The sequence below is a fragment of the Xenia sp. Carnegie-2017 genome, unplaced genomic scaffold (assembly GCF_021976095.1).
Source record: "Xenia sp. Carnegie-2017 unplaced genomic scaffold, XeniaSp_v1 HiC_scaffold_21, whole genome shotgun sequence".
Lineage (NCBI taxonomy): Eukaryota > Metazoa > Cnidaria > Anthozoa > Malacalcyonacea > Xeniidae > Xenia > Xenia sp. Carnegie-2017.
The window spans coordinates 344075-371832 of record NW_025813484.1 but is presented as its reverse complement, the minus strand read 5'-3'; the positions used below and the strand labels follow the sequence as shown (position 1 = coordinate 371832).

At 34.1% G+C, this 27758-nt stretch overlaps 2 protein-coding genes across 3 annotated transcripts; both read left to right on the top strand.

Moving 5' to 3' along the window:
• The first annotated feature begins 415 nt into the window (after positions 1 to 415).
• LOC124444445 lies at positions 416 to 15168 on the top strand. Its single transcript, XM_046995067.1, has 23 exons — positions 416 to 463; positions 717 to 750; positions 1679 to 1741; positions 1956 to 1998; positions 2094 to 2166; positions 2246 to 2293; positions 2364 to 2459; positions 2533 to 2612; positions 2778 to 2848; positions 2948 to 3082; positions 3195 to 3378; positions 3459 to 3516; positions 5167 to 5190; positions 5856 to 5958; positions 6023 to 6059; positions 6453 to 6538; positions 6628 to 6740; positions 6807 to 6889; positions 7201 to 7252; positions 7358 to 7444; positions 8198 to 8281; positions 8407 to 8561; positions 14532 to 15168. The coding sequence occupies exons 1-22, from the start codon at positions 416 to 418 to the stop codon at positions 8557 to 8559; spliced, it is 1755 nt and encodes a 584-aa protein (XP_046851023.1). The 3' UTR covers positions 8560 to 8561; positions 14532 to 15168.
• A 3138-nt stretch (positions 15169 to 18306) lies between these two features.
• Positions 18307 to 27587, top strand: LOC124444230 (phosphoinositide 3-kinase regulatory subunit 4-like). Of its 2 annotated transcripts, none has more exons than XM_046994815.1 (28): positions 18307 to 18501; positions 19009 to 19053; positions 19127 to 19327; positions 19477 to 19561; positions 19642 to 19943; positions 20009 to 20135; positions 20262 to 20337; positions 20418 to 20514; positions 20783 to 20853; positions 20933 to 20985; positions 21171 to 21563; positions 21651 to 21947; positions 22015 to 22149; positions 22217 to 22446; positions 22561 to 22749; positions 22837 to 23032; positions 23135 to 23254; positions 23373 to 23529; positions 23641 to 23701; positions 23768 to 23824; positions 23908 to 24056; positions 24669 to 24753; positions 24975 to 25102; positions 25750 to 25854; positions 26124 to 26249; positions 26326 to 26492; positions 26569 to 26744; positions 26946 to 27587. In XM_046994815.1, the coding sequence occupies exons 1-28, from the start codon at positions 18410 to 18412 to the stop codon at positions 27151 to 27153; spliced, it is 4128 nt and encodes a 1375-aa protein (XP_046850771.1). In that variant the 5' UTR covers positions 18307 to 18409; the 3' UTR covers positions 27154 to 27587. The 2 variants fall into 2 exon arrangements, with proteins under 2 accessions (XP_046850771.1, XP_046850772.1); XM_046994816.1 differs by having other exon boundaries at positions 18361 to 18501; positions 19014 to 19053.
• Positions 27588 to 27758: the final 171 nt, after the last annotated feature.

Genomic DNA, 27758 nt, shown 5'->3' with positions numbered 1-27758 from the left:
CATTGAACCTGTTTTAAAAAATTAGTAAAGTATTTATTTCCTGAAGGAATTATCTATTTTAATTCTAATTGAGGAAGACACATTAAAATATTATCTGACTCCGACCATTTGATTGCACGAATTTTGTAATTTGATCACGTTTTTTTGACATGTGTGTTTACCATCGGAAAGATAGATTGCTTTAATGTACCTAGTTGTTTAGACTAGTTGGATCCATAGTTATCCTGTAATGTATACCCCTGTGAAACACCAATGACCATACGTAGTGTGTCTTCTATAACCTCTATTCTTGTTCTCCACTTCATCATCTATCCATATTTGTTCTTTTTTAGGTCTCAGCTCAACACAACCCTTGTTTGAAGTTCCTAAAACCTTGATCTACCAAAGAAAGATCTCTGGTGGTAACATGTTAGGTATGGCTAGTGGTTGGTCATCGTCATTTGAGATTTGTGACACCAGTTCAGTAGACGTTAATTGTCCTGAAGACGTTGAGGAGGTTGCTAGTAAAGCGTCGCCTAAACCAGAAGTTAGTTTTCATGGTATGATAACGGATTACGCAAACCTTGTTAGCAAGACGTTTACATCAAGTGGTTATGGTCTCGTTCCATCGTCTTCTGCGAAGGTTTCATGTTCATCCTGTGTCTTTCACCAATTTTACAAATACTTAGCTTTTTTTATGCTTTTTGAAATTGTCGTTTTTATGACTATTATTTTAGAGCATAGACATTGACGAATGTAGTGGTAGTACAGGTATTTTCAACTCTAGCAGGTATTTTCGGCTCCTAGAGGGTTAATGTATGAACTTATTTGGTTTAGATAATGGGTTAAATTTTGTACATTTATGTTTTTGTTTTGTTCAAAATATGAATTAAAAAATGTGACAAAAAACAGCTATTAAAAGCTAAGATTATATTTTCACAGTTTTGTCATTAAATACAATTGATCATTCACATTTACAATGAATTACTTTACAATAGAATCAAATGATTACACATCACCACACAATTTTCTGTAAGCGAGCCTGCCATAAATGTATGTATTGTCCACTTGTGCATGAACAGTGTATTTAATACGATAAATACAGTATCAACCGTTTTTCGGCGAAAACATGGAAAAGTTTAGGTTATTTAGCAATTTTGGACTATTTTACTCCAGTTTGGCCGATGTTTGCGATCAGTTTTCCTAACCTGGCAACCTGGCAAAACCCTGTGACCAGGTCTATAGTACTTAATGGTGGCAACATAAATACATGAATGAAAATTGAAAACCTTCGTTATCCTCTACTCTTTCATTGTATTACAAAGATTTAAAACATGTTTCAGAACAGGAAAAAAGGCGGTAATTAAATTTCCATAAAATTTTTTAAAATCATGTTTATATGTAGGAATTTCATACATTTTTCAAGCAAATACGTGACAAAAAGTCACAAAACAGGTTTAAATGTTGTTTTATGTTACCATATAGCTTTTCACTATGATATTTTATGTCTTGAAATGTTATAAAACAGTTCATTATGTCAACCCACAGCATCTACTTTTTATTGTAATGCTATTAAGTATGGTAAGGGGCAGCTAAAATAATGCTTTTCAAATTTATTAAAGTGCCTTTGACTATCATGGCGTTCACCTACACTTCTTTTCATCTGTTTAGTCATATTTTTGGCTCCTGTTTAGACAATGATCAGAAATTAGAAAGAACAAAGGAGAATATATTAAAGGAGCTTTCTCAAGTAATAAAAGATGTATGTAATGTATATCTGTGGGATTTTGTATTCAGTGCTTTAATCATGCACACTGGAAAGTTTGTAAACTGCTTGCAACTGATTTGAGATTTGTTTGCATAAAAGCATTTTTATCTTAAAAACATGCACTCAAGATCTCAGGTGCGTAGTACAAACTTTCCAGACTACTACTTTGACATTTTATTTTTGCTATCATCTATGTCTTCTTTTTTAGCTCCAAAGCTTGCATTAAATTCTGGGACATTAGATGTTTCAAGGTTTCTAGACAGTTGATGGCAATTTTCTCTTATTATTGTATGCACTAAATAGGATATTTGTAAAGAACTTATAAAGTTTAATGGTCCTTTTTTAGGAATGATGACTATGCCATGAATTTGACATATGTAATAGAAGCAATCTTTCTGCATGGATATCAAGTCTCTTCTGTAAGATATCTTTTTAGGTGTAAAATGTCTTTGATATTGGATATGTTTCATGTGAAATTGTTTGATGTTTAAATTTTAGAGAACAAATTTCTTCAAGAAAACATCATCAGGAACAATGCCTACTCCAGTGAGTATTTACTCTTCAAGACTTTGATGTTGCAATGCTATGAAGTATGAGCTGTCTGTTTTTTTTCAAGGATTTCTGGGAACTTGTCCATTCATTTACCCACAATGATGTTATTCATCAACTGGCTCATTTATCGCACATTACATCTCATATTGGATTGTGTAGGGTAAGAAACAACAGTCTTTGTTAGGATGCTCTAACTAATGTTTGTTATTAATGTTATGATGCATTGGTTATAGGCTTGGTTGAGACTAGCTTTAAATGATGGACTTTTAGAGAGTTACTTCCATGCTATATTAGCTGACAAGAAGAAAGTTCAGTATGTGCATTATTTTCAATTTGTACGTAATGTATCGGAAGTCAGTTATAGCTGATGAGACATTTTAAGTAAAAATGAGGGTTTTTGTTAAGGAATTTTTTATGTACTTTGAATTAATGTACTTTTTACAGACAGTTTATGATAAATGTTGCCTCAATTTTGTAGTCATAGTTATACGTCCAAGTCATTATTGAGAGATGATGAAGCTGTGGCCATTTTGTTAACACATCTGTCAGGTAGTCATTAGTGTATGGACATTTAACTGAAGAAATGTGAGATAAAATTCATTGCTTTTGGTTGCACATGAAACAGACAAACAGTTTCAATGTTTTTAGGTCTCATTGAGTTAACTTTTGACTTCAATTACAATACTCCCAGTCTTAATCAATGGACCGGGCAATCACTTCAGCTTTCTGGAGTCTGGGAACCACCATATGCCCCAGCGGCTACCATTTCAGCAAAAGTCACAGGTATATCAGACTTTAGTTGTTTATATATATTTTAGAAGAAAAAATAATTTACACAATATTCATATTTGATTGTACTGTTTAATATGGTTAGGTATTTTTCTTATTGTTTTAGAGAAGTCGGGTCAACTTTTAACAGTTCCTAAGGTAGCCATTCTGAGCAATGTTTCATCCATGAATGATTTAGCTGAAGACAAAATAGTTCAACAGGAAACAAAATCAAAGGATGAAAACACAACTCATGAGCATAGCAATGATCAAGATATTGAAATTGTAAAAAGGTCACATCTATATCCAAGGTTCGCTAGTCTGTAGTTTATTTCTAAACTGTTTCATTATCTTTTTCTAAATTTATATTTTCCTTAAACATTTAACAAAGAAGAAAGAAACTCCTTCAGAAGAAGACTCCAATTTATCCCAAGAAAATAAGAACTCAGGTACGGTGCATTTGAGCTTAAAGTCAGTGGCATCAATCCACCTTTCCGACGGTAGACTTACGCGTCAAAAATACGAGATGAAATTACAAAATTCGGACAATCAAATGACCGGCAAAGTATTGTTTATGTAGAATAGGGGCAACAAAAGGTAAGGAGATGCTTTTGACTTTTGGGGCATTTGTGAATCTGATTCTAGTTATTCAGAACGATCATTTATAAAGGCAGAAAGCATAACAGTAAACTTTAAATATTTTGGATTTGGGTTAGAAAAAAACATAACGATCGAAGGAAAGCTTGAATACTGGCATCTTGTCGCGCTAAAGACTTTTTTTTGTAAGGATTGTTCCGGGCCTTTACGGCGTGACGTATAAATATCCAGGACGGATTCCAGCTGCATAAAGCGCAAAAAGCAAGCCATAAAAATTTTTGAACTGTTATTTTTAGTACGTGTTGCTTTCACTGTCTTATAATCACTAATCACTATTATTGGATCGGATCTGGATATTCTTTGATAGGGTGGTTTTTACGACGAAATGCATACTACATGCATTAACGTAATGAATTGGACGGCTGTCTCTACGCAATCAAAAGAAGTGCTTTGAATCCGACAAGTTTACTGCTTAATCCCAAAATCACTCCAGAAGTGAAGTTACTTTCTAGATTGAATCATGAAAATATTGTAAGGTGAAAAGAAATTTACTGTCCAAAATGAATCAAAATTTTCTAACATTAGGGTTGAAAGCGAAGTTCAATTTAGACGATAGAATTGCTTTGCTTATAAATTTTATCTTTGTAAAAACCATTATAAACGAAGCCCATGGATGCTTTCCTTCATAGCAAATGAGATAGTCATATTGTATAAGGAGTCTCTCGTTCATCACGAGAGAGTTATGAGAAAGTTACATTGTAAAAGGTAACAAGTTAAAAACGTATAAACATGCTTAGATTACTCCAAAATCGGTACTAGTACATCCAGTTGGTCGTTACCATGTGCTCTGAGAGTTTTTTGAGTTGAGAACGCATGCTCAGATTCTCAATTAATTTCTGACAGAGGGAGCTCTGAAATTGGTGCTTGTGGATGCGCTGAGCAAGTTTTCAATCATATATTTTTGGCATGCTCTTTGTCTTCTTAAGCTTGTTTTGTTAAATGCATGTGAAACTCATCAACACTTTGTTACGGCACTCGTAATATTCGTGACAATGTTAAAAATGTTTTTTATTTTTCTCTATAACTTTCTACCAGCATATTGCATGTCATATCCAAGCTTTCCTTTGATTTGACGGACAATGGTTTTTATTCACTCTTACACCTTCTGCCTCAATAATTAGTCGATCTGTATTTCTAAAATAATATTTACAAATGCCTCAAGAGAATCTTTTTATTTTATTGGCTCTCTTCTACAAATACAATACTATGTCCGACCATTTGATTGCACGAATTTTGTAGTTTGATCACGTTTTTTTGACACGTGTGTTTACCATGGGAAAGATGGATTGCTTAAATGTACCTAGTTGTTTAGACTAGTTGGATCCATAGTTATCCTGTAATGTATACCCCTGTGAAACACCAATGACCATACGTAGTGTGTCTTCTATAACCTCTATTCTTGTTCTCCACTTCATCATCTATCCATATTTGTTCTTTTTTAGGTCTCAGCTCAACACAACCCTTGTCTGAAGTTCCTAAAACCTTGATCTACCCAAGAAAGATTTCTGGTGGTAACATGTTAGGTATGGCTAGTGGTTGGTCATCGTCATTTGAGCCTTGTGACACCAGTTCAGTAGACGTTAATTGTCCTGAAGACGTTGAAGAAGTTGCTAGTAAAGCGTCGCCTAAACCAGAAGTTAGTTTTCATGGTATGCTAAGGGATTATGCAAACGTTGTTAGCAAGAAGTTCACATCAAGTGGTTATGGTCTCGTTGCATCGTCTTCTGAGAAGGTTTCATGTTCATCCTGTATCTTTCACCAATGTTACAAATACTTAGCTTTTTTTATGTTTTTTGAAATTGTCGTTTTAATGACTATTATTTTAGAGCATAGACATTGAAGAATCTAGTGGTAGTACAGGTATTTTTAACATTTTTTTACTTGAAAAACTCTCTAGTTTCAATTCTTCAAAATCTCTCATCTTAATTTTCATCTTTACTTTAGAATCCTTTCGATACGAGAAATCCTCGGGATTTGAGGTACTTTATACGATATATTGAATTTAAGTTTTATAGCTTTAATAACTCTCATCTTTCCATCGTAACTTTGCTATAATTCTATGGATAAATTTTGTTTTTATACTTAATAGATTATTGATGATCCTACTTCACCTGAAGATGTTCAGCAAGAACGACGTATGAAGTTACTGTCGTTAATTAACAATATAGCCCGAGAGAAAGGGCTAGATGGTCAAAATTATAAATGTCATGGTTGTTCCAGACCAATTGGAATGAGTATGATCAATCGATTCTCGACTTCTTATTTTCATTATAACTCAAATATATTTATTTTCTATAGTTTATGGACAGTACAAAGTGTGTTGCTTTGATGGAAGGTACATCTAATTTATAGTAATTTTAGGCTAGTATGAGTTACTTATCATCTTCATTTTGCTCAGTTGATGTTGGGTATGTCTTATTGTAGCAAACTCTCTACAACAAAAAAGTCGATATAGTACATCTCTAAGTTAGTCAATGGACAAGTTTTCATAGAATTTTTGTAAAACTGATATACAGATATATATCCAGGCAAATTATCTTTTTTGTTTAGCCTGCATGTAGGTTGGTCATGCATAAAAAGTAATCTAGGGTTTTGTAAAAGCCTTGAATATTTTTATTTGCTTGAGCTTTGTTCCTTTAGTATGATTCCCTTGTCCAGTATTAAACGTTTTTTTAAATCCATAAGTACTGCATCTTGCAGTTATAAAGTTTTAGAGTATTTTCAACAGTTATTACTGCTACGAATGCCATGTTGACGATGAACATGTTATACCATCAAAAATAGTCCACAACTGGGATTTGTCCAAATACAAAGGTATTTATGTGATTAATCTTTTATCCATTACTGTCTCTTTTATCCCTTTTTATCTTTAAAAGTTTGTGTTCTTCTTGGATGTTTTTCAGTTGCGAAACATGTGAAATTATTTTTGATGCAAATTGACGAGGAACCTTTGTTTCATATTGATGAAGTCAATTCTACTTTGTACAATGCCATTGGGAAAATGAAAAAAGCGAAGGTTGTTTCAAAATTATTTTTCGCCGTATCAAACTTCTTATCTTACATAAAATGTTCTCTTTTCCAGCATTTAAGAATGCAACTTCAACATATGAAAGGATATGTGATGACGTGTAAAAATTCCATGATTTTTGAAGATGTGAGAAGAAGGTTTGAGAGAGTTTCTGTACATTTGTGATTGATCGATGACATGTAGATTTTTATTCAGTGAAGTTAAACCTTGTAAACATTCTGATGTCGTAAATAAAAAGTGTAGTTTGATCTCATGTTATTTCTGTTTGTACAAAATTTTTTATATCACCCACGCTTAAATGCTCTTTACGCGACTGTGTTTGATTTAATGTTGTATTTTAGGAATACAAGCAATTTAACAATTTTTAGTTTACTCCACTGTTAAATATGTTGTGTTACAAGTGCTATAAGCGTAATGTAACGCCAAAATACCTTGTTTTACTTGTCAGAATGTGGCCTAGAGACTATCTATGGGATGATATTCACCAGTATTCGCTTTTGGTAAGGATTAATGAGAACATTTCTCCTTTTATGTTAACTAATTGAAACTAAGTACTGTAAAGACTTGTGTTTATAACATGCCTGGTTAATTACTTTTGCTTACAGGACTTAATTCAAGTGAATTCTGGACAACTGCATCATCACATAAGGAAGATTATTTCTTTTTGTAAGAAACATGTTTATGAATGCGAGGTAAAACAGATCACAATCTTTAATCATCTTTGGAGATTTCTACCTACAATCTTAGCATGTTTTCATCACTTTATCGTACATGGACGGTGGAAAATTGATAATTGGGACTGGGGGGTGGGTTATATTTCAATATTCTTCCACTACAAACCATATTTACAATAAATTTCAATAGAAACACAAGTTTTTACTATCGACATAAGCACAAAAGAGAAAACAAAGCAAAGTTTATCCTCCAGACGTTGGAGAAACAAAACAAAAGGACTTTTCTTTAATATGCTTTTGTTTCACTTGTTTCACTTGGGCAAAGCTACCCATGTGCCAAGTTGAGGTGCTTTTGCTTATGTTTATCATTTTGTAAGATGCTTCGTTGCATTGCGTTTTATCTTTTTTTGTCTTTGCTTGTCCTTTTGCTTATGTTCCAAGTGAAGACTATGCTTTACTGCAATGCACGGACTCTTAACGTATATAAAAAAAGTCTATAAATAATTGAAATGAAAAAAGTGGGGGTCCATAACGGTCATCTGGTGTAGGTCAGAATACAATAAAATGGCCATTTTACAATGGCCACAACGAAAACGTTGTTGGTTGGAAATTTCTAAAGAATATAGAAGGATAAAATACGATGAAATGAATGCGAAAAAGTATATGAACTAGAAATATGTTTATCGTAATATATATACACCCTGGATTGTCTACTGCTCTTTCCAACCATCCCTGGTTGTTAGTAAAAAGATTCTCTTGGTGTAAATTTAGGTGTGTAGTCAAAAAGGTTTTATATGTGAAATCTGTAAGGATTCAAAGATTCTCTATCCGTTTGAAGTACATAATACATTACAGGTAAACATTAAATACTATGTTCATTGTAAGATTTTATTAGCTATAACATCTTGCATCCAAAACTTCTCACGTTGCTAGGTTAATATCATTTCATTTTTTTACGTATATTTTCATCCTTAACACAGTGTTCTAGGTGCAAAGCGTTGTTCCATAAACATTGTAAACTGGAAAGATCGTGTCCTAGATGTATAAGACGACGGTCACGAAGTGAACGAATGTCTGAGGATATGAATATTGATAAAGAAAAAATCAACGATGCTTTAAATCCTTTGTTGTAAAGGTAAGGTTATGTATATTTGTGATAAATTTTTTGTTTAACCTGAGCTATCTCGTATTTTTATCCCTCAAAAGCTCCATTTTATTTCTCAAAAGAATATTATGTTCACCATCACGAGTTTCCTTTTTCAAAAACTCATTCTGTGTCAATTACAGTGATCCCGTTCCGACGCTCTTATTAAAGCGGATTAAAACGATGAAATTTAGTACAAAGAAAAACAAAAAATAACTCACATTCTTTTGTTTCCAGTGTAGGTTAAAAGAGCTTAATTGACTTTTAACGATTCAAAGATGTTTGATGAGATAGTTTTTGCGCGCATTCAATATCGATAGCAACAACAGATATAACGTGTATGCCACGCACTGGTGCCCACTACGGTGGCCGGTACGGGTCACCAGAAAAATAATTTAAAAAACATAACAAACAATAAGAAAACATCACTCAAAATCATACTACACATTTCAAAATACTCACTACACATTTCAAAATACTCACTACACTTTTCAAAATTCTCGCTACACATTTAAAAATACTCACTACACATTTCAAAATACTCACTACACATTTCAAAATTCTCGCTACACATTTCAAAATACTCACTACACATTTCAAAATTCTCGCTACACATTTCAAAATACTCACTACACATTTCAAAATACTCACTACACATTTCAAAATTCTCGCTACACATTTCAAAATACTCGCTACACATTTCAAAATACTCACTACATATTCGTCCCAGTCTTACCCTGGTCTGGCCTGCCCACGGTCGTCATTAGTTTACATATACGACGTGATGGCAGAAAGCTAATATAAATATACGCTTCCGATATTACTAACAGTTCAGTACGCGTAAGGATATTTTGATGCTATTGTGGCGATATGTTGTCTATGTGGAATTCGGCACATAGACAAACATATCGCCACAATAGCATCAAAATATGCGATACGCGTACATGAACTATTAGTAATATTTCTTCCAGGGATTTCTTGGTCTTGTTTAGACAACACAACATGAGTGGTCAATCTACAGATTACATGTAATTGTATTTGTATTGGTGATATTCGACAATCATTAGTTTAACTAATGCACTTATTGACGTGACTGGTATTGAAGTTCTAAATTTATTGCGTTTACTCGAAATTACCGAACTTTTCATTTTCTTTGGCGTTTCTTGTGCAACAAATTATAGCACTATGTGTAAATTTCCTCTTTGGTTTCCTTGTTATTTTTGTAACGCATCACACAAGTACGTACGCGACATAGCGAATGCAAATTCATATACTCAAATTTTTGCTATTAAAGTACGGACATGTGTCGAAAGCCACTGCAAATACATTTGCTGGCGATATGTAGAAAGTCTACTAATGTTGTTGCCCGACCAAGTCCAGCAAAACCCTGGAAGAATTTCTGATTAGAGCTCAACCAATATGTTCATGCTATTATCCCAATGTCCCATTTTGTTTGTCTTGTGAAATGCGGAATTATATATTTAATATGCTTACTTTATGTTATGTCAGTTTCCTATATGGAAACTAACGATGACCGTGGGCAGGCCAGACCAGGGTAAGACTAGGAAGAATGTGTAGTGAGTATTTTGAAATGTGTAGCGAGTATTTTGAAATGTGTAGCGAATATTTTGAAATGTGTAGTGAGTATTTTGAAATGTGTAGTATGATTTTGAGTGATGTTTTCTTATTGTTTGTTGTGTATTCTAAATTATTTTTCTGGTGACCCGTACCGGCCACCGTAACCCACCGATATGTGATGCTATATATGGGACCTGGTGGATCCGGTTAGCACATACGTCGGATATTAATCACTCTATCAAATTACAAATTGTTTTATGTAATCTTCTATCCAAATTATACCCAATTTATATCGTGATATTCAGTAGTATGTTATGCTCTGTTCATATTGACATATTGAAGTATGACATCTGTTTATTATGTACACGTAACAACATGCATATATAAACATTCTAATTGGAATCGATAAGGAAGAATAAAGAGATTGGCGGTTTTCTTAAGACATTTCTTGACTACAGGATTATGTGTTTAACTAAAAGGTATGCTCTATTAATTATATATATATTGCATTCTTATTTTGTTGATTTTCCCCGTTTGATGACTTTGTGTTTCAAATGCATTTTGTTGCAATACATTATAACTTTATAATTTGAATTTATAGTCCATTGCACGTAATATAATTGTTTTAATGCGTCAGCTTTCGTGTATCTGGCCATTAAACTCTTACTTGATTGCTGGTGTTTGCTAAAATTGTACAAATGCTTTAAATGATTATTTTACGTGCATTTATAAAGCATTTAAAGAATTGTCGTCATTGAAATTTGCTCACTATTTATGTCTAAAGTTGTAAATGAGTTGTTGTATATTGGTATTATCTTAAAATGTGCAATAATTTGTGTTGTTTTATTGACGCTTTTTAGTCACAAATATATCAAATATAAAGTATTTTATCAATTCATACGAAAGGCATTGAAAATATTTGTGAAAATATTTCTTATACATGGATATTTTTGATGTTTATATCTGTCATTCAGAGGTGTGTGTGTATATTGTCCATGTATCTGAATGACTTAATGCATATTTACGTTTGTCGAAGTAAACATTTCTTTACGTAAATAATTTTATCATTTTCAGCTGCTTTAAAGAGTTGGATGGCGAACATTCGAAATGATACCATTTATCAAGAATCGTTGTTTTAAATTGCGTAAAATTTTGGTGATTTTGTCGTTGCTCACTTTCTTCGCCATTTTAAATTTCTTTACTCAGGTTACTTGGGAAAATGATACCCTCAAAAATCCTACAAAGATCCTGCCTTACCTATATCCCGTGAGAAAAAACGAAGAAAATAATTACTGGCCAAGCTCAAAACATCGTGGTTTGTCAATACGAACTGGTATTGAGGGCATTACTCCGAGTCGGAGCTATAAGAAAGAAATTTATGTTGAGCGTAATGCTGTCGAAGGCTCAAGGCTAAAACTTAATGGTAATCCAAATGGTTTTCAACAAGGTAGCAATGCAAAATATGAACATAAGACTGCAATGAAAAGTTTTTGACTCACGTACAATAAACGAAAATTGTAGCCTATGGTATAATCGTGGTAACAATATAAAACCACCATATTATTTAACAGCTGTATTACTAGTGCGTATATATGAATCGGATCTGGCTAAGTTGTCAAGTCGTGAAATGATTCAATGGTTTCAGTATTTACGTTATGCTGGCTTTGAGCATCTATATGTTTATGATGCTTACGTGCAGCCCTCTGAGTCTCAACGTGACGTCATGGCACCTTTCATCCAATCAGGATTTGCCACTTATATCGACTGGAGTGAAAAGAACCCGTACACGATTCAGGGCACTCAAGTTGCTGCCTATCAACATTGTAATGATCATTACGGTAAAGAAACCACGTGGATGGCAGCCATCGACATTGATGAATATCCATTTAGTCCACGTGATCAGGACGTGGATTTCATGAGGAGATTTCTGAATGATTTTACTTCAAAATATTTTGATGTTTCCGAGATTACCATGAAGAATTATTTATTTCTTGGAAAACCAATAAGCGATACAATAGAACCTTTATTAATGGCCCGTATCAGAAGAAGAACCCGCAAGCCTGCAAACGCACTTGTTAAGCCTATATACAGACCAGAAGATATCATGTGGGCTCAAGTGCACCATAATGGCATTAAAAAGGGGAGGAGTATGAACTCTCCTGAAAATATGTTACGTATGAATCATTATTGGGGGGCAAGGTTGCAGGATTGGGGAGAAGACACGCCTAAAATATTAAATATAACCGAACCTGATTATAGCATTGAAACAATCGTGAAGAGAATAAAGTCTTGTGCCAGTTATCTTGGAGAACAAGCGTTGTATGTGCAAAGATGGGCTTAATTTATGATGCTTGGACTGTTCAAATCAGTTTTAGAGTGCAAAACAATAGAAGTTTTTATTTCTTTTGTAGCTACATATCTTTCATTCTCGGTTCATGGTTAGAAAGAACTCTTTATGATAGCTTACCAGTGAACTGTTTTTTCTTTACAATACATTTCGTGTTTCTTGATTTGCAATGTAGGTTTCTCTTAAGGTATTTAAGGAAGTGAAAATCTGTATCAAGATCATAAGTATGGTCTTCAAAATTTTTCTGGACTATATATCTGCACTAACTAATTGTTCTGGACTTGTTTGGTGTTAAACATTTATCCTTTTTTCGTGCATCTTGGATACTTGATCCAGTCGTTAAGTACAATTGTTGCTAGTACTCTTAAAGAACTGACAATGAAATATGGGCAAATTTATCCACTCGTCCCTAAATTCTTTTTCCCAACACCGTGAAATATGAAGATGAAGAATCCTTGAAACGATGTTGCAATTACAAATCATAGGTTGCTATTAAACTGGACGTTAACGTAGAGATAGCTGAGAGAAGCCAACAATATTCAAATACGACTGACAGCGATACAGCTGCACGAAGACTGGGGTCGATGTTTTTCTCATCACGTTTTGTCATTTTCATTATCTCGTGCAAAATCAGACTGAAGAATATAATGTTTACAGAAAGTATGAGTATGACTGGGATGAGAAAGCTCATTAAAACTTTCCATGGCTTCATCGAACAACTGTAAAAGATTAAGATTCCAACTAATGTTTATTGTCACGTGCGAACATAAGACATGGCACGTAATATGAAGTATAATTTTTGTAGACTTATGCGTCGTTGACTTGATCGAAAACATCAATATCCACAACAGACATTATTCCAACGATTGCTGCTGGCATTCCTCAAAACGTTTTGATAAATTTGTGAATTGATAAAATGATTTTATTTCATTTCATACATTCGTGATTATTTCATCAGTTAACATTACCGTAAGCAAAGATGCCTACCCTGAAAGGAAAGTAAAAATACTCTGAGGGAGGATGTTGGTGTTTTAACACATTGACCACATCCTTGTACAGATTGTATGCATCGACACGCATCCATAGCAATGCAGCTAAGATGAAGCAAAGAAGAACTTGAGCCAAAATTGAACAATATTTCATAGCTCAGTCAAAGTTAAACGCCAGAACACTGAGCAACATTCCTGCCATTATAGTTACACAGGTATGCACAAGAATTTGGTTTCGTCGGAATTTTTTCTGTCTTCTGAAAAGAGAAGAAATCGGTCTCTGCATTTAGATTGGTTGTAAAAAGGATTTTCATGAGGTGTTGAAGTGATTTTTTAAAACGTATTATGTATGGCGTCAGATATCCTTCAGTAACATTTGTAATTGATAATGACGTCATCATTATGAGCATGCCAACCATTGACATCGTTATACCGGTGTACGCTATGTAAGATATTTAAGTGGATCCCATAGAAATCTTTAGGTTATTCAGACTTGATGCGGTTATGGAGGAGTTGTAGGTTGGTTTTTTGCCTCCTTCATCTCCTTTGTCGAAGGTATCGATGAACGCCATGTAATGCATGGTGACATCTACAATGTCTCTTGGCAAAAGCTGAAATCAGACGATTCAAAATTGTCCGTCATTATCAACATTGCATTGAATTAAACTAAATTCTTTACAAATGTATTTGTAATGTGCATATTCTTCGTCGTGTTTCATTCATTTATATCAGTAATCTTTCTATTTCATTTTCAATATTTTCTGTTTAACGTACTTTAGCATTGCCATATTTAACATTTAGTCCAAATTTGTTCTTGCTGTTTTTTTCAATAACAGTATGATAAAAAGTCTCTGCACGTCCCTTATTTTGTGCAGTTGTTTTGAACTTGTTTTTCACAATTAACGTAAACGAAATTCTGTAAAGGAATAAAATGAAGCTGTGGATACTGATTATTTTTACGCTTTCTTACGATTCATTTAAGAGATAGTTAGTTTGTATTTAACTATCTTTACATTAACTTTCTTGTGTTTCTTTCCATCTTCATAGGTGTCCTTAGGCATGTAGTAAATGTAAAGCAATGTTAAAGTTCATGGTTGAAATAATGGAAAGTCGTGGGATCGAAGGAACAATGTACAACCAGCTATGCTGACCATGCAAAGATCATATATACCAAATGAATATTTCTTTCACGCTAATGTTATAATCAAGCCATGAAAAGTGGTTGGGGAAAAGTCGCACAAACTATACAAAGAAAAAAGTAAGAGTTAATGATAACTATAATTACTACCTTATTTAACCCTTGATGTACCTGTAACATTCAATACCCAAAGCTTAATTTATTAGTAGATAGATGCATTCTATTTAAATTCTTGTTAATCAATTTTTACCATACAGACGATAAACTTTATATTTATTATACCGTTAGAGCGAGATGATTTGAAATGTTTTTGTACTGTGTTGAGTAACCATCTACCGTGTTTTCTACATGTGTTGTTAATGTCCCATTTACTTCGTAGTAGATTATTCCACTTGTGTCGAACTCTTGGCTAAAACCTTCAAAATAAAACAACAAGGCAACGTGTTAGGTATTAGGACTGTACTATTGTAACACTTTATAGTCGTAAATGATCGTTATACAACTCTGATTTATTGAATAGAAATCTTATTTATCTTTCTCAATTTTAAAAGATGCAATCAATAGTTAGTACCTTGTGTGAACAGTAACCCAAAAATGGTTAAAAAAATCATTTCTTTTATGTTTCTTCAATGATTATTCTGTGGTTCGTGAATTCTTCTATTAGGTTAGTCAGCTATAATTTATAAAAACATGCTTAATTGTAGTGCTTGTCATTAATGTTGCTATATCATAGCTATGGTTGTAACCATCGTAGCTATAGTTGTAACCATCATAGCTATGGTTGTAACCATCATAGCTATGTTGTAACCATCATACCTATGTTGTAACCATACCTATGTTGTAACCATCATAGCTATGGCTGTAACCATCTTAGCAATGGTTACTGTCTTATAATCACTAATCACTATTATTGGATCGGATCTGGATATTCTTTGGTAGGGTGGTTTTTTTACGACGAAATGCATACTACATGCATTAACGTAATGAATTGGACGGCTGTCTATACGCAATCAAAAGAAGTGCTTTGAATCCGACAAGTTTACTGCTTAATCCCAAAATTACTCGAGAAGTGAAGTTACTTTCTAGATTGAATCATGAAAATATTGTAAGGTGAAAAGAAATTTACTGTCCAAAATGAATCAAAATTTTCTAGCATAAGAGTTGAAAGCGAGGTTCAATTTAGACGATAGAATTGCTTTGCTTATAAATGTTATCTTTGTAAAAACTATTATAAAAAAGTAGATAATCATTTTTTCCCACGAAGCCCATGGATGCTTTCCTTCATAGCAAATGAGATAGTCATATTGTATAAGGAGTCTCTCGTTCATCACGAGAGAGTTGTGAGAAAGCTACATTGTAAAAGGTAACAGAAGTTGTTTGAACCTTTGAAATATCCTTGGACGTTTTAGTTTCTTTTATGCGAAGAATTCTTCTAAAGAAAGAGACAAATTTTGAAAACAAAAAAAATCCCGTTTTCGGTCCGTGCCTCCCGATACCCGTGATAGTTGAGCACTAGAGCGTCGCATGTTAACTAAGGGAACCAAATAATCCTTGTTTGTTTGCCATGAAGCATATGGATGGTTTGCTGGTGATACATGAGAAACAGTAAATGGGAGAGTTAAATCAGAAAGATATAAACCGATAAAAATGGTATAAAACATGTTTAAGGTTGTCTTTAATTATAAGTGTGAGAAAAAGACAGGGTCATAAGAAGTTAATTGAAACATTGCTTGGTTTCTTTTATGAGATGAAAACAAAAAGATAAAATTCGAAAGCAAAAAAACCCGTTTTCGGGCCATGCTTCCCGATACCTTGTGATATGTAAGGCACTAGAACGCCTCATGTTAACGTTTCGGTAGGAGATTTCGGCCCCTCCACGCTATCCTACTTGGGAGATGCAACAGCAAGCTTCCGCCCATCAGACCCTGAGATCACCTGCGATAAGCTTTGCTCAGGGTACGCAGGGAGAGTGCGGTCGCCACCGAAGTGTGGGCATACTATATCGCACCCAGCTTCCACTGCTAGTTGACATCTACTATATGAAGTTTTAGCTTTATATATATATATACCAAAATTTTAAGGCGTACGAAAGTTGTGGGATAATTGTTATCGTTACTGCGCATGCCCAGATGATTTCTTTGATAATTTGCGACTAAGTGAGTTAATTGACACAAATGTAGTGCAAGTACATATAGTTGGTCGTTGTCATGACTATGAACAATTACTCGAGTGGACTGCGCATGCTCGAGCGCATGCGCAGATGATTTCTCTATTAAATTGTTACTAAGCATGCTATTTACTTCAAAATTGGTGCTAGTAGATGCAGTTGGTCGTTGCCACGACCATGAACTTGGGTAGCTGGTCAAGTTGACTGCGCATGCGCAGATGATATGTCTTAAAACTTCTGACTGAGCGAGCTAATTACTCCAAAATCGGTACTAGTACATCCAGTCGGTCGTTACCATGAGCTTGGAGAGTTTGTGGGATTGACAACGCATGCTCAGATTCTCAATTAATTTGTGACAGAGCGAGCTCTGAAATTGGTGCTTGTAGGTGCACTGAGCAAGTTTTCAATCATATATTTTTGGCATGCTCTTTGTCTTCTTAAGCTTGTTTTGACAAATGCATATGAAACTCATCAACACTTTGTTACGGCACTCGTAATATTCGTGACAATGTTAAAAATGTTTTTTATTTTTCTCTATTACTTTGTACCTGCATATTGCATGTCATATCCAAGCTTTCCTTTGATTTGACGGCCAATGGTTTTTATTCACTCTTACACCTTCTACTTATACAATTAGTCGACCTGTATTTCTAAAATAAGATTTAAAAACGCCCCAAGAGAATCTTTTTATTTTATTGGCTCTTATCTACAAATACAATACTATGTCCGACCATTTGATTGCACGAATTTTGTAATTTGATGACGTTATTTTGATGAATACACAAATGAGCATAAAGATGCAGTATATTTCTCCACGAGTCAACGTACAACGTAGGTGGTTGGGTATTCAGTATTTTCACTATCAACGAAGGCTCTCTTTACAAACGAGGAGTAACCATAATAGCTAATGTTGTAACCATCATAGCTGTGGTTGTAACCATCAAAGCTATGGTTGTAACCATCATAGCCATGGTTGTAACCATCAAAGCTATGGTTGCAACCATCATAGCTATGGTTGTAACCATCAAAGCCATGGTTGTAACCATCAAAGCTATTGTTGTAACCATCAAAGCTATGGTTGTAACCATCATAGCCATGGTTGTAACCATCAAAGCTATTGTTGTAACCATCAAAGCTATGGTTGTAACCATCAAAGCCATGGTTGTAACCATCAAAGCCATGGTTGTAACCATCAAAGCTATTGTTGCAACCATCATAGCTATGGTTGCAACCATCAAAGCCATGGTTGTAACCATCAAAGCTATGGTTGCAACCATCATAGCCATGGTTGTAACAAAGTAGACAACTTTGTCAAGCTTGCGTTACATACGTTGTTAGGCTGACATTACATACGAAGATTAACCATTATAACCAACAATGTCGACAACTGTGGTTAGGCTAACATTGTACCATAAGAAAGGTAACACCAATATGGTTTCAGCCAGAGTTGATACATAATTTAACTGTAGGTATGTAATTGTTACATCATAAAAGGAATTTGCCGTTACAGAGAAAGAAAATCTGTGAAAAAAGGATAAATTTTTCTAGGGCAAAGTGGAAGCACGGCCAACAAAATGTCGAGTAAAAAAAGTAACTTTATCATCAGGAAGAAGATGTAAGATGGGAAATCAATTATCAAGTATTGCACCTTCCCAAATCCTGAGTGTAGATCATTATTTCAGTGATTTACGTGATTATGAATATGATATAAGGTATTTTGAATCATTACATTTGTCTCATTATGTAACCTCCAATTTAACAAAACAAACTGGATTACTGAAATGTAATTGTTCCACATTAATATATTTATACTGTTGAAAATGAGTCTAAAATCTGAGATTTTGTTCAAAAAACTTTTTGGAAATCTGTTTGCAAACATAAACTGAAATGTACTTAACTTATCACTGTTGTTTTAAACTAAAAACTGCAAAAGACTTGAACGTTCTTACATCAATGTGGGGCAATCGAAGTAAAATGTATGGAGCAGATATACCAATATTTATTATAAAATGTATTACAGATTTGTAAATCCAGGACTAATTTCTTTGATGTATGCTATATGGAATGAATGTAGATTGGAAAATTGAATAATATCTGAAAATATGTCACAATTTTATATGTTTTGTATGTATAATGTATGTGTGTAATGAAGAAAAATGTTCTTGTAGATTTTAAAATCATGATCAAATTCAACTTTTCATTTTAATTATTTGTTAAAGCTTAGGTAGCACAAGATTCTTCAAAGTTGCAAGAGCAAAACATAAGTATATTTAATATTTATAGTTCCTTCAGTTTATTTTGATTTTGATAATCATAAAATTTTTTAATTCTTGTTAGGGAAGGTTTATGTGTTGTGAAGGTATTTGCTATCCAGGATCCATCATTACCCTTACAGACATACTACAAACACATCAAGGAAATTTCAGACAAACTTCAAACAGTCCAATATGTTTTGCCTTTTGAAAGAATCATCATTACAGAGAAGGCTGGCATCTTGGTTAGGCAATATATGAAGGATAACCTTTATGATAGAATAAGGTAATAATTTAATGACTAGAAATGATAATAATGCCTGTCAGGATATTATAATGGTATAATGTACTAAATTAAAGTATTAAACTTACTATATGACCTTTCAGTGGATAAGCTGTAACTTTCTTTAAATATTATATTTTGTTATGTTTTAGTACAAGACCATTCCTAAATGCTCTTGAAAAAAAATGGATTGTGTTTCAGCTGTTGTGTTCTCTAGTGCAATGTCATCAAAATGATGTAATTATGACATGTGAAAATTTATTATTTTTGTTCATTATATGAAGCAATTAAAAGTATTCTTCATCTTCTCTTTGTAGATTTTTCATGGTGACATTAAAACAGAAAATATTATGGTAACTAGTTGGACATCAGTTCTTCTTACTGATTTTGCTTCATTCAAACCTACATTCCTACAAAAAAATAATCCCGCAGACTTTTCCTATTTCTTTGATACGTCACGGAGACGAACATGTTACCTTGCACCAGAGAGATTTATAGACACTAAAACTGCTGAGGTCATTAATACTGCTAGCACAGAACTTCCAGATTCAATGGACTTGGGTTTAATGAAAGATCATGTTTCAGAGTTAACTTCAAAAATGGATATTTTCTCATTGGGGTTGGTGTCCAATCATATAATATAAATATTTTTTATGATGACTTTCATATATTTTTGTGTTACAGTTGTGTGATCACAGAATTGTTTAGTGAAGGTATTCCTTTGTTTGATCTTTCAAAACTGCTTGCGTATCGTAGTAATGATTATGATCCTTTGCTGTCTTTGGAAAAAATTGATGATGTTCATGTAAAGGTAAATATAGAATGATTTCATTGTTGCTTATGTTAATAAGCTTTGTTTTTTGACCTTTAAAATATATATAATTAACAAAAATATGTAATAGAAAGTAGAATTCAAGTTTATAGTTGTTTGTTGAAGGAATTGATCAGTGAGATGATATCAAAAGATCCAGAGAAACGTGGTGAAGCATTTGAATATCTAGAGAGATACAGAGGTGAATGTTTACTAAGATATTTTCTTTGGTCTTTGTTAAAATTATGCTTCAACATCATTATGTTTTGAAAACTGTCACAGGATCATTATTCCCTGAAGAATTTTTTACTTTCCTTCGTGCGTTTATGGTTCGTTTTGCTTCAGTACCCGTACTTACTCCAGATGAAAAAGTTGTCAGGTATTACATAGCTTGTAGGGAATGCTTTGAATCCTGGTGTATTGCTTCATGTTTGTCGATGTAGATCGTCCAGGTTAGTTGAGTTCTTGAAAACCTTAGCACTTTTCATCAACATTTCGTCAGAGTCGCGTGACTCTGAAAATTACAATCAACATCCACACAAACATTCCTTCTGAGGACTCCACTAACCTGACAAACATGGTATTTGATATAAACTAAACTCAATTCATTCGTTAAATCATAATTGTTTAATATACGTGTAATTTAGAATTGCAGATTGTATTTCTGTTATCTTGAAAGAGCTGGCTGGTAAAAAGGAAAATCTTATCAAGGAAAATGGTTTGTTTTGTTAAAGATTTGTAGCTAACATTTTTTAATGTTTTTTAACAATTTCTTTTATGTATCTTGTGCTACGTAGGTACTCTTGTATTGATAATTTCGTTGATTACATCCAGTGTTAGAAACTGTCATGTAAGTAACATATTTATTTTTGTGGACTTGTGGGTTGGATGATTTTAGAGCTTAAATTGCTAAACAGTTATTCATGAACTTTACATATTTTTGCAATGTTTTGACATATCTACAATTTGTATTCAACTGTGCATTGTTAGCAATATTGTTTTGACAAATCTTGACGAGGTTTCTTTGTATTTCAGCATTGTCATTCCAAGCTGAAATGTTTAGAGTTGTTACTGCAATTGGCTGAAAATTCCAATGATGAATTGATCATAGAAAGAGTTGTGCCTTATGTATTGTATCTTATCGGAGATAGTGCTGCACGTGTTAGAGCACGCGCAATTTGGACTTTAACTCAGATATTACAGCTCGTTGAAATCCTACCACCAGATGAAGGGAACATATTCCCTGAGTATATTCTTCCTGCATTGATGAACTTACCGGACGATGAGGAAGTAATAGTTCGTATAGCATACGCTGAGAACATAGCTTCTATTGCTGAAATTGCGTTGAATTTTCTGGAAATGGCACAGCTAAGGTATAACAATACGGTTAGCGAAGAAGAAGGTCAGGAACAGACTTCGAGATATCAGGTAAAAGTAAATTTCTAGCCTGTAGATGGAGCTTTTGAGTTTTTGGTGAATGTTTACAATTTTGATTAACTTTCTTTCCTTCTAAAGGGAAGTTACGATGCCGAGCTGCAACAATTGCATGAAGTAATTCAGACAAAAGTTGTAAAACTGCTCAGTGACTCTGAGAATATAGTGAAACAAACTTTACTAGAGAAAGGCATTACACGACTCTGTGTGTTTTTCGGACGACAGAAAGCAAATGATGTCCTTTTGTCTCACATGATCACCTTTCTCAACGATAAAAAGGATTGGCACTTGAGGGCGTCTTTTTTTGACAGCATTGTTGGTGTTGCGTCATATGTTGGTTGGCAGAGTTTAGCCATGTTAAAACCGCTCTTACAACAAGTATGCTCTTATATAGACACGTCTTCATGAATATTACAAAATCAATGTGCTCATCTTCTTTTTTCAGGGTTTGACCGATAATGAAGAGTTTGTTATATGTAAATCGTTAAACGCGTTGACTTATCTTGGTGAGCTTGGCTTGTTGCAGAAATCAACACTGTACGACTTCACCTCAGATATTATTGTATTTCTTTCTCATCCGGTTAGTCTACGATACACAGTCAAATAATTATCTAGAATTTTGCAGTAATGTGTAAACTTTTTTGTAGAATATATGGATTCGTTATGGGGCTGTTGGTTTTGTCACTGCTGTTGCAAAAACACTCAGTGCAGTTGATGTTCATTGTAAATTTTTACCGTTGCTACAGCCGTACTTCAAAGAAAAAATTGTTCACGCAGACCAAGATGTTTTGCTAATAAGTGTTCTTAAAGAGCCATTGTCGCGTTCTGTGTTTGATTTCATCGTACGGTCTGAGAACGTGAAAGCCTTCTATGATTGGTAAAATTTCGCCTTGAAAATAAAAAAATAAATTTTCGTGGAAATGAAGAAAAACATTGTCGACTGTGACTATAGAAACAGTACTAAAATCTCGCTATTTGTTTATGTTTTTAGCCTACATGAACGTCAGGTTTTGAGACGTCAAAACAAGGCACATGTCAAAGTGGAATATCCAAAAATTGAAAATGATGTATTGTCTCATATGTTCCGTAAACTCATAGCCCAGGGAATGAACGATGAACAAGAAGATACTTTAATACTGTTGAAGACAGTCATTTTAAAATTACACAACTCAAAAATAAAGTAAGATTTGTTTCAGCTTATCATTCCCGGTTTTATGTGATTGATTAATATACTTATTTATAATTGGTTTATTTAACTGTCTTCTAGCTTCATCACTTTATCCGACAAAGGAGTCAACAAAAAGGTTACTCGCCATCCAGGGGTTATCGATTTAAAACAATTTGGTACTAAAGTTGAAAGGCAGCATGCCGATCTTCTTGTTAAATCAGAACAGAAACAGGACGTGGTTGCAACTACATCGAAGAGTGTAAAAAAATCAAAGCGTGAATATCAGTCACCTATGGTCATTATCTACGTTTTCTTACTCTTAAACTAATTTTATTTCCATGATTTTGAGCATTTAACGTTGAGTGTGTTCTTTTTTTTGATTTTTTTTATCATAAAGAACGCTGAATGGAATCAAATATTTGGAAACATGAACGAGAAAGGCAACTCTAGGAATTTACCAATGGCTGATGTTGTTAATGAAAAGAAACCTCTCACAAGATCTGCTTCAATGCCACAGGTTTAATATGATATTTTTGTTGCTTGCAACAGTGATTCAAAAAAAAATTAGATCTTTTACATGAAGTATATGCCTTTTGATATATATTTAATACTCTTCGTTTCGGTTGCAAATGAAGACGACCAAAACAAAACAACGTACTTACTCCATTCGCGCTATGGATGACGTCACCATTTCCCCCGTTTCTCCGACATCATCATGCAGCTCCAAGGCAGAAACATTCAAGAAATCTCTTTATGATTTAGTGAAATACAAACGAGAGCAATATTCTGAAGGTAGTGTTTACATTTGCTGAATGTCTTTACGGACTTGAGAAATAAAAAGGGTTTGACGGAGGAAGTCTACATAACTTTTCATTTCTTTTTATTTTAAACGTACTTTCTTAGAGTTAGAAACAAGACTGCTTATCAACGAGGCTCTTTACTCAAATAACAAAGGACAAATTAGGTGGATCTTCATTTTGTTTAAATAGCCACTCCTACAAATATTTATTGATATTATTTTTACCTAAAGGCGTCCAAAGGGAAATTTAATCATTCATTTACACGAACATAAAAGCGCGGTTACAAAGTGAGTGTTGTAAATGATAAAATATTTTGTATATTGGTTGGTTTGATATCATATTTTTATTGATTTTTATTGTATGTTCATAGGCTACAAGTTTGTCCAAACACATCTCTCTTTGCATCTATATCTAATGACGGAACAATGAAACTATGGGATACACAGCGTGTTGAAAAACACGGCATGATTGTAAAATCTTGCTTTACGTTTCAACTCCAACATGCCGATACAACCACACGTAAGTTTATTGATGGAATTTTACTTGTCCTACAGAAAATCTCCCTCCCTCCTAATGGAATTCTTCTCCCCACCTCCATGGTAATGGAATTCTTCTCCCCCACCTCCATGGTAAAGAATTCTTCCCCACCTCCTTCCTAATGGGATTCTTCTCCCCCACCTCCATGGTAAAGAAATTCTCCCCACCTCCATGGTGAATTCTCCCCATCTCCTTCCTAATGGAATTCTTCTCCCCACCTCCATGGTTCTTCTCCCCACCTCCATGGTAATGGAATTCTTCTCCCCCACCTCCATGGTCTCCCCACCTCCTTCCTAATGGAATTCTTCTCCCCCACCTCCATGGGAATTCTCCCCACCTCCTTCCTAATGGAATTCTTCTCCCCCACCTCCATGGTAAAGGAATTCTTCTCCCCACTTCCATGGTAATGGAATTCTTCTCCCCCACCTCCATGGAAAAGGAATTCTTCTCCCCAATCTCCATGGTAAAGGAATTCTTCTCCCCCACCTCCCTCGTTAAGGACTTGTTCTACCCCACTTCCCTCATTATTATAAAAAATCTTCAACGGTTGAAATAGAAATTTACAGAAAAGTTATGGTAATTTTTTCTTTCAAGGTGGTAAGGTACGAGGGATTGTTTTTCTTCAGAAAGAACAACATCTGGCTTGTGCTAGTGACAAAGGAGATGTTTACATTATCAAGTAAGGGAAACAATGATAACTATGAAGTCAAGTTATGCTCTCGTTTACATACAGGAGTCAGAATTAAATCGCATTTAATGAAGAAATAAAGTAAATATAGAAAAAATAAAATAGCAACTCAAAAAAGGAGTGTTAGTTGGAAAACTTTTGTACTATCCTTGGTTTGTGAGTTGTTATCTTGTATCTACGTGATTACGTATATTTATATTCTTTCTCCTCAGTCCAGAGGTGACACCAACTCCTACACAAATGACACAATGTCCCATGTATAAACCTGTCGTAAAACTCAGCACAAGATTGGATACAGCACAGGGCGGGGACCTTGTTGACATGCATCATTTTTACACCGGTAAAGTTTTGTTATTCAAAAGTAGCTTTTATTTGGACTTTTCCTCCTCGTTACTTAAGCAGCTTTTGTACAAACAACATGTTGTTGATTTTATTATGAACATACTAGCCCAACATAAGACTTTCAAAAAGCCATCACTACAGTAAATCAGTATTAAAGATAAAAGGTTTTTTAATAATGACGTTTCGTCTTTAACGCATCTTCATAATTCAATGACAGAAATTTTTACAAGAGGCTTTAAATATAAGCATACATTTACAAGGTGTTAAATGACATAAGAGGAGAGCAGGGAGTTTAGATGACAGAATGGAAAGGGTACTGTATTAGAGAAGGTGAAAGGGGAATTGAGTTGCCTTGTGTGTTAAGAGAGGGTTTAAGCTTAGATATGAGAAGAATTTCATGAATCATAAGGTCATATAATTGTCGGAGGAAGAAGAGAGAATTGAGTAGTCATTAAAATCATCGAAGATGTTTTAAGTTAAAGACGAAACGTCATTATTGAAAAACCTTTTCTTTTTACTTCTGATTTATTGTCGTGATGGCTTTTCTAAAAGTCTTATGTTGGACTATTATGTTCATAATGAGAATCTGCTTTTCAACTGGCAAATCTCTGGTGACAAATTTTGATTTTATATTGTTCGTTTTAGCTTCTCATTCAGTGTTGTCATATGCTACCGTACGAGGTTTGATATATGGCTGGGACGTCCGTGTATCTTCGACAATATGGAAATTACAGAATGATCCTGCTTTTGGTAAATAATAGTTTTGTGAATTCAGGATAAATTGACGACATGATTTATTGGTCCGAAGATTTATTGACTACATGATATCAAAAGATATATTGACAAGATGAGTTTATATAAAACTTGAGTGATTCTTTCGTCCGCGATTTTTCTATTCAAATAATCTTCTTTCAAATTCACGCTTTTTGTGTTTTTTTGGTTATTTCATTACAAATTCATAGTATATAAGAACAGCTGGATTTTTAAACGATTTTTTATTGTTTGATGTGTATATATAGGATTGATCACATCATTTTTTGTCCATCCATCTCAATGTTGGCTTACTGTTGGCACAAGTCACGGAGAGATTATTTGTTGGGATTTGAGATTTCAATTACCTGTTGCTAGAGTAACCCATCCTAGAGGTATATGTTACACACAATTCTATTTCATATGAAAACACGATAATTATGTAATGTAAAATATTTTTATTATGAGTAGGTGCCAGAGTTCGAAGATTATCTGCAGCACCATTGTTAAACTCAAAACCATCTTGTGTGACTTGTTCATTTGATGGCAATAATGAGGTCTCTATGTGGAACTTAGAGACTGGAGCATGCGAGAAAGCTCTATGGGCAAGTAATGCTCCTCCACTATCACAAACACAGGTGTCTTGGTATTTAAATATTTCCATTATCCGTTGTATGCTTAGTCCCAATGACTTCTGTTCTTTAATATATTTAGGTGTCCCAACATTCGGTCTATGGTATTTATACAAGTAATCCAGACATCGGTCAGTTTATTTTAACTGGTGGTTCAGATAGACGAATTCGTCTTTGGGATCTTCAATCACCTAACGAGTCATGCCTTATAGCGGGATCGTCTTCTGACAATCTCAACGATGTCGTCTTGAGATACAGGTGATCACGCGATTTTCCTACAAAATACTTCTTTTGTTTTGATAACGTGCACGTCAACAGTTATAGATATAAGATTATCATCTCTTCGCTCAATACAGGATGGCAAAGATTTCTTTATGGTTTTAGAGTTGATTGTGTAGCATATACCCCTAATTTACCAGTGGCATGTTTTTTTATGTTGGTATAATAATTTTTTGTCAGCTCACGTCTTATTGATGGCACTAAAGTTTTAAGAGAAATGTATTGCAAATCAAGCCAGGTCGTCGTACAAGATGACATGCCAAAACGTGCTCCAGATAAACCTCCAACCGGCCATCATGATTGCATCACAGATTTAGCATTCGTCACAACTCCACAACATTTGCTCGTCTCCGCCAGCCGTGATGGCGTGATTAAGATTTGGAAGTAGTTTTGAAAACAACTGAATGATTTTGAACGAGTTGAATTGATTTCTACGTCAACATAGTTCCTTATAAGGAATCCCACTGGATACAAATGTGCATTATCTTGTTGTAGTGAAGCATACGATAAAGTGTAAATATTGAATGTGTACAAAACAAAATTTTGCAGTAAAATAAGTTAATGGTGAATGTAATTTAAGAGTAATTAGTCCCCATGGTTAACCTTCACAAAATCAATGTTTTTGAATCATGTGTTGAAGGTGTATGGTCACCTGAGGGTACGCAGGATTTCTTTATAGCCATTTCCTGCAACTTTTTCTGGAACCAATGAAGTGAACTACACTAATTATATGTTTTATTTACAACACATAGAACCAACCAACAAATCAAAAGTAAGTCAAGCAATTGTAATTTTATTCTATTAAAATGCTTTTTATGCTCACGTTTTTATACCATCTCACATGAGTGAGGTGTGAGGGCTGTGAGGCTCACCAGACTGCCACTGAGAAAGTAACGAAGTATTAGAGTTTGTGGATAATTCTCTTGCTGAAAATAACATTTCCAACAGTAAGATCATCTTAAATCTGCAATACAGATGATTGACTATGAAACT

What these genes read in the sequence shown, in the direction of transcription:
- LOC124444230 (XM_046994815.1), top strand. Translation starts at nt 18,410, where the DNA reads ATGGGAAATCAATTATCAAGTATTGCACCTTCCCAAATCCTGAGTGTA. An exon ending in GATCTGCTTCAATGCCACAG is followed by an intron (nt 23,255 to 23,372) that starts GTTTAATATGAT and finishes TTGCAAATGAAG; the next exon opens with ACGACCAAAACAAAACAACG. An exon ending in ACATGCCGATACAACCACAC is followed by an intron (nt 24,057 to 24,668) that starts GTAAGTTTATTG and finishes TTTTCTTTCAAG; the next exon opens with GTGGTAAGGTACGAGGGATT.
- LOC124444445 (XM_046995067.1), top strand. Translation starts at nt 416, where the DNA reads ATGGCTAGTGGTTGGTCATCGTCATTTGAGATTTGTGACACCAGTTCA. An exon ending in GGGACATTAGATGTTTCAAG is followed by an intron (nt 1,999 to 2,093) that starts GTTTCTAGACAG and finishes GTCCTTTTTTAG; the next exon opens with GAATGATGACTATGCCATGA. An exon ending in CAGCTCAACACAACCCTTGT is followed by an intron (nt 5,191 to 5,855) that starts CTGAAGTTCCTA and finishes GTTCAGCAAGAA; the next exon opens with CGACGTATGAAGTTACTGTC.